The 7298-nt window shown below is 43.6% G+C and overlaps 1 protein-coding gene across 1 annotated transcript in view; it reads right to left on the bottom strand.

Annotated features, from left to right (window-relative positions):
* The window catches only part of FCHSD2 (FCH and double SH3 domains 2), a 72723-nt gene that overhangs the window by 34625 nt on the left and 30800 nt on the right, over positions 1–7298 (bottom strand). Inside the window, exons 7-9 of the mRNA XM_010015282.1 lie at positions 7227–7298; positions 3205–3300; positions 2129–2200 (exon numbers count right to left, since the gene is read on the bottom strand). Coding sequence (XP_010013584.1) covers positions 2129–2200; positions 3205–3300; positions 7227–7298 — 240 coding nt within the window. The remainder of the gene's footprint in view (positions 1–2128; positions 2201–3204; positions 3301–7226) is intronic.

Below are 7298 nucleotides of genomic sequence, written 5' to 3' on the forward strand. Positions count from 1 at the left end.
CCCCCCGTGTGCTGGGTGCACCCCCAGAGCGTGAGCAGCAGCTCAGGGAGGAGATCCTGCCCCTCTGCTGTGCTCTGCTCTGGGGAGACCCCACTTGCAGCACTGTGTGCAGGGCTGGTGAACCCAACATAAGAGGACATGGAGCTGCTGGAGCAATCTGTACCTGACTCCAGGATTTCCTGGCCATCCAGTCAACCTTCGTCTTAAGCCACAGCTCTCTCATAAATCAGATTTTGAGATGGGAAATTAACACTGGAGTTTACAATAGCATTCAGAGCTTTGCACTGAGCTGAGTTCCACATCCATATTGCTTATTCTTCTTGCCTACAATACTCAAAATCCCATTCAAGCACCATGTAATACTCCAAACTTCAGCCCCAGTCACAGTGATCAGGTATTCAGCCTGAAGAGTGGCCAGGATTTGTTCTTGGAAAGGATTTGATTAGATGTATTCATCACTCTACTTGTATTTCTTTTAATGTTAGTCTTCAGTGGGAAAATAATCATGCACAAGCCACACAAACTAAAAGCCAACTGAATCTCTGCAGATCATCTACAAAGAGAATAGGTGGCAAAAGAATGCTTGATCAATGTTCTTCAATGAAATACAATGTCTTAAAAATTCAAAAGCCTGAGCAAATCCCTTATTCCCTTGCACTTAGTGATTAATAATGGTGACTGCGTAACCTGCTGTTCTCCAGGTAGGTCCCTGTTAGCTGAGCCTCATTCTATGGACCATCAAGAAGCCTGCATCATTTCTTCATTCCTGTGAAAACTGGGCACAGCACAAGCAGCTGGAGGCTCGGAAACATGCAGTGCCCTGAAGAAGTCAGTCATTCTGCAGCCCCAGTGGGTCAGCAAAGTGAAGAAGTCACCGAATCTGAGGTACTGAGAGTCCTAGAGACATAGAATCATAGAATGGTTTAAACTGCACAGGATGGGGCGGCCACAGCTTCTCTGGGCACCCTGTGCCAGCGCCTCAGCACCCTCCCAGGGAAGAGCTTCTGCCTCAGAGCTCATCTCAATCTCCCCTCTGGCAGGTTCAAGCCATTCCCCTTGGCCTGTCCCTACAGGCCCTTGTCCAAAGCCCCTCTCCAGGTTTCCTGGAGCCTTCTCTTTCCCAGCCTGAACAAGCCCAGCTCTTTCTGTCCCATGCCCCATCCCTGGCAGTGTTCAAAGCCAGGTTGGACACAAGGGCTTGGAGCAACCTGCTCTAGTGGAAGGTGTCCCTGCCCGTAGCTGGGGTTGGAACTGGAGGAGCTTTAAGGTCCCTTCAACCCAAACCATTCTATGGTGATTCTATGAATGACCCATTCACTGCCTTCTAAGCTCCCGAAGCCAAGCAGTACATGCAGCTCACGTGTCTGCTGTCAGACCACACAAGCACCATGTCACAGAATCATGTCATTTTTAATGCTGAAGAGTTTAACAAGATGAATTCCAGTTCTGTTTGACATGGGGAGAGCTCTCTGGATAAAGAACAGAATTAAATTAGTAATAGGGCTGCATTTCATCAGCACATACTAATAGCTGCCAGTTGTTCTACATCTTCCCTGTTCACATTAGAGAAGTAACCAATTACACACATCACTGTATTGAGCTGTGAAATTTTAATTCATGCCCCCAAAAGATTAGAACAGCAATTACAAAATGCTGTGTGAGTGCAAAAGAGAAGTGTGAGGCTGCTCCCCTCAAATAACCACGTTAAATCGCGTTTTCCTTCTTTAACTCGTCCCATTGTGGAAAAAGCTTTTTATTTTCATTTCTCTATCTATTTATTATGCATTATTATATTAGGTATTACGGAGGCCTGTCAACTGAGACCACGTTTCCCCAGGTCCAAAACTGAGTTCTAAAAGGAAAAGTGAGGTGCCCACCCAGATCATGACCAGGTTGGACACAGGGGCTTGGAGCAACCTGCTCTAGTGGAAGGTGTCCCTGCCCGGGGCAGGGGTGGGGACTGCAGGGGCTTTAAGGTCCTTTCCAACCCAAACCATTCTGTGATTCAATGATTCTATGTATTACACATATATTATGCATTCTGTTGCCACCTCTGTGCAAGTATAAAGTCAGCATCTCAAGCCACATGCAACAAGGACACAAGGGTTACTCATAATACTACATATACCTCTGCTATTGTCATTCTCATAGCACTGACAGGTGAGGGCTCAATATCCACCAGTTGAACTGCATTAAAACTCTAGATGCAGAGATGGCACAAGGAGGAAAACACACAGCAGCAAAGGTTAGAAAGCAAGGCAAAGACAGTTAGAAAGATTCCGTTCACTGTGTTAAGAACAAGGGTAAACTTTAGGGAAATAATTGATTCTATACAAAGGAGGTGGAGGAAAAATCAAACTCACAGTTTGTTAAAATGGAAAGACAAAGAAAATTGTGTAATAGATGTTAGAATGTCTAGAAAAATCACTCTTATGTATCTATTCGGAGGGTTCTTGTGTTTAATCACCTGAACTGGAGATCGAGACACTGCTCTCCAAGTCCTGCTAATGAATTCAAGTAATAAAAAGCTGCACAAGTTGAACTATTTTAAAGATCCAGTCTTATTTTCAACTGTGATTTCCTAAAATAACTTCAGTAATGTGAGTGGGACATCAACAACCCACTTGTATTAAAGTACTAGCTGGAAATGTATTTATACACTAAGATTTACTCCATTTTAATGTCATTTGGAGGCAGCACATACACCAAAATAGTATTTTCTGAGGGTATTTTGGAATGCAATGTTTTAACATATGCTTTCTAAATCAGTAACTTCTGATATGTGTCTGTAGGTATTCCTTGAGGAGCTCAGAGGTATGTGGACACTTAGTTGGCATAGCATCACACATGTAAAACAGTATTAGTGAGCATCAGGAGAATCTCACCAGCATGATAACAGGTAACAAAATGTAGTAGGAATTACACTGAAAGCAGAGGAACACAGGACTGTGAGGCACAATCTGGAAGCCAAACAAGATCCTGCTCTTCTGTGGATGACAGGGAACCTATTTGATGCTTCTGTTATAATGACCCAACTACTGCCAGCAGAGCTGCGGGACTCAAGGTCACTTCCCTTTTCTGTATATATAGATGAGGTTAAACCAGATTGGGACACCAGTGAGCATTATTCTCTTACTCATTTATAACAATGTTCATAAAATAGAGCAAGAACAAAGAAATGAAGGAATTCAGGAGGGTTCTTACAGTGTCACTGTCGCTTGGTTGGAACTGGAAAGGCTGTGGTTTGTGAAACACTGAGTTCTCCTGTAGAAACAGCTGGAGATTGTAATCCCTCACCACCTGGAAAACAACAATTGACATTGAGTAGTCTCCTTATTTTGTAAACTGAAAAACAGGCTATGAAGTAAAATGAGGACAGTGTTTCCAACAGAGATCAAAACTGCAGAACGCTGAATGCAACAAAAGGCTCCAGGGAGACCTTAGAGCAGTTCCAGGGCCTAAAGGGGCTCCAGGAAACCTGGAGAGGGGCTTTGGACAAGGGATGGAGGGACAGGACAAGGGGAATGGCTTGAACCTGCCAGAGGGGAGACTGAGATGAGCTCTGAGGCAGAAGCTCTTCCCTGGGAGGGTGCTGAGGCGCTGGCACAGGGTGCCCAGAGAAGCTGTGGCTGCCCCATCCCTGGCAGTGTTCAAGGCCAGGTTGGACACAGGGGCTTGGAGCAACCTGCTCTAGTGGAAGGTGTCCCTGCCCGGGGCAGGGATTGGGGCTGGAGGAGCTTTGAGGTCCCTTCAACCCAAACACCAGTCCATGATTCTGCATCTGCCATTAACCACAAAGGCAATATGGGGGAACCCCCCAACTATTGAGTACAGACTACGTGGTGTCACTGCTGTGAATATTTTTCTCCCCTCTTGTGGATAATTTTGTGTGCACAGCTCTTTTTAAAGCTGCAATGTCTGATTTCCACACAAATTATTAGTTGCAGGAGCTCAAAAGCCTCTTTGCAATAAGGCATACAAAATCAGTTATCAAATTCATCTCTTTGGAAATTGCTTTCAGAGAAAACTCTCAAAGCTGCATTTTGCTAACCCAAAACTACTTCAGCTACTAAATTTCTTTAATGATACATTTCAGACAGAGTGACATGTATCCCCAAACACTCTCTTATGTCACAATTTACACATATTTACAAAGAAAACCTCAGTGATTGCAACATGAAAATACAGCAGTGCTGCTTGAAGAACTCTACAGAGTATTTTCTGCTTCAATTGATGAAAATACATAAATAACAGCATGAAATTATAAATATCTATTACCAAAGTGAGGGTTTAAATGTACAGAAGTATATAATAAAGATGGTGTTTATCCTGAAATAGCAGCATTGTGTATGAGCATGAATTCTGATTATACTCTGTGTGCAATGGTATATACAACGTGTTCTCCAATGCAGCACAATGCTGATGCTTGTGCTGCTGGAATACTGAACTGCAAGAAATGAATCTTCAGTTAAAGGGAGTAAATGGTCCTCCAGGGCCAATAATCCACTCATCTGAAACAGTGAAGTACATAATTACTGCACCCATTTGAGCACATTCAAACGTGTGGAAAATGTACAGGGAAGGCTCACAGGGCACCTGTACTGGGAATTCCCAAGAGAGAAATTCAGAACATACTAAAGGAGGAACCAGCTGCAGCTTCGGGTGACTCTCGGCACTGACCAGGGCATGAGGATCATTCATGTTAAACACCTCCAGTCACAGAATCCCAGATTGGTTTGGGATGAAGGGAGCTTAAAGCTCCTCCAGCTCCAATCCCTGCCCCGGGCAGGGACACCTTCCACTAGAGCAGGTTGCTCCAAGCCCCTGTGTCCAACCTGGCCTTGAACACTGCCAGGGATGGGGCAGCCACAGCTTCTCTGGGCATCCTGTGCCAGCGCCTCAGCACCCTCCCAGGGAAGAGCTTCTTCTTACTCTCTGCCACCAGCCTATGAAAGTGCAATTTAACTTCCTTTTCACTTGAAGAGTCTGATTCAAGACTTGTGCTTCTCATGTGGAAAACAATCTGATTTTCTTTGGAACACTCTCTGAGATTCCATTTGCTCTTTCCAATACCATTGCTGTGATGTTTCTCACCAACTTTAGGGCAGAAAATACCATTTAGGCACGTCTCTGACTACGCCTTCTTCCTGTGCATGGTATATATTTAACATTTGATTTCAAGTCTCTTTTAACATGTCAGGTGGCATTGACTTCATAAAGAAACTGTGTGAGAATGTTGACTTAATTTCTGAATAACAGGAAAACTATTTGGAAAAGTTGCTGTTTAATCCTGTTGCCGAGGAGCCTTTTTATTTTCTTCCTAACAGTTGTCAAACACAGAGTGCAAAATGTCCCAACGTGTTATTTGCTGGACTGACACACTCAGCCAAAGCTCCTGTTATAATGACAGTTCTCATTTATAACTAAGGGTTGTTGTTTGAGAGGAGAATTTCTTCTGAGGCCTGTTGTAAAGATGGTTTTTCTTTGAAGAATCATAGAATGGTTTGGGTTGGAAGGGATCTTAAAGCTCATCCAGTCACAACCCCCTGCCATGGGCAGGGACACTAAACCATGTCACCCAAGACTCCCTCCAACACTGCCAGGGATGAAGTATTCACAACTTCTCTGGTAAACCCATTCCAGTGCCTCAGCACCCTCACTGTAGAGAACTTCTTCCTTAGATCTAACCTAAATCTCCCCTGTTTCAGTTTGAACCCATCACCCCTTGTCCTGTCACTCCAGTCCCTGATGAAGGTCCCTCTCCAGCATCCTTGTAGCCCCCTTCAGACACTGAAGCTGCTCTGAGGTCTCCACGCAGCTTCTCTTCTCCAGGCTCAACAGCCTCAATGTTCTCAGCCTGGCTCCATACAGGAGCTGCTCCAGCCCCTGAGCATCCTCGTGGCCTCCTCTGGACTTGCTCCAACAGCTCCATGTCCTTCTGATGTTGAGGACACCAGAACTGGACACAATATTCCAACTGAGATCTCAAAGTTGCTTTTGAGTTGGACGTCTGAAATGAAACTTACTGCAATACAGTATCTGTAGGTTATAGGTTATAATAATTAGCTTTTCTAATGACACTTTGGGGTTTTTCTAATTGGAGTTGGTTTAAAACAGCTACATGCATTTGACATGGCAAAGAGGTGTGTGCCATGGGCGTAAGAAGGATGTGGAGCTATTGGCGCAGGAACTGGATAAGCTTTAAGGTCCCTTCCAACCCAAACGACTCTATGATTCTATGAAGTATGAATATGTAGACATTATATACAAGCATATTTAGTTAAAAGATTCAAACCCAGCCTTTTCTGAGAAGACATTTTAAGCCAACCTGAATGATACACACCAAGGTAAATTATTCAAAGCCCTTTTCCAATAGAGATAAAATGGTGTTTTCATTACCTTTACAGCTACTGCAAGTAAATTCAAAGGCAAGCTACCACGGAGCCAGTTTTTAATCCACTCACTTTATATCTCATAAGGTGTGAGCTCGCTTGCAGATGAACAAGGAACATGTTAAATATGTTTTTTCTCCAAAAGCCCCTGTATAAATGAGTTGTTTCTGTGTTGGTGGTTCAGGTAAACACATGAAGGAACATTATGACTGCACTATAGTTGGAGCTCAATGGCTATTATATGTATTTGGGGTTTTTTTAGCCTGGCAGATGAATGATACAAGTATCAAAATAATCCTGGAAGTGATCATGTATTTCTGATTCTGGCTGCTTGACAAAGCAAACAAACCATGTTCATGACAAGCCTCTGATCTGTTTTCTCTATTTGCCATTCTTAATTCAAAGGAGAACAAACCCTCTAATATTGTGGTATTTAAGCTGACAGTCAATTACTAAGATACGATCCAAACTGTTTCACAGGGATTTGCTGGGATGGATGACTAATGTGGTCCAGATCATACAGTGCACAACTCTTAGATGCAATTCCTCTTTCCAAAGGTGCAGCGTGAGTACAACTGAACATCTCTTGAGTGCTGTTCTATAACAAATGGGCACTGTGTAAATGCACTCCTGAGAATGCATCCTGGGTGGCAATAGGAAAAATTCCCACCAGGAAAGCTGGCTCACATCTTTTAACTTAATACCACTCAGGAGTAACCAAAAATAACAAGCCTTCAGGCTTGTCCTTATTTGCTTCCAAGCAAATCTTAAGCCTGGGAACTTCATATATGCTCTAAGTATTCAGTTACAAAGGATCATTCAGTTCCAACTTACCCTGCTGGAAGTCTCCAGTAAGAACTGGAATGTGTTTTGTACAGCTTGGCATGTCTCTAGTTCAGTCCTGCT

The sequence above is a fragment of the Nestor notabilis genome, unplaced genomic scaffold (assembly GCF_000696875.1).
Source record: "Nestor notabilis isolate BGI_N333 unplaced genomic scaffold, ASM69687v1 scaffold2645, whole genome shotgun sequence".
In the NCBI taxonomy this organism is placed as follows: domain Eukaryota; kingdom Metazoa; phylum Chordata; class Aves; order Psittaciformes; family Psittacidae; genus Nestor; species Nestor notabilis.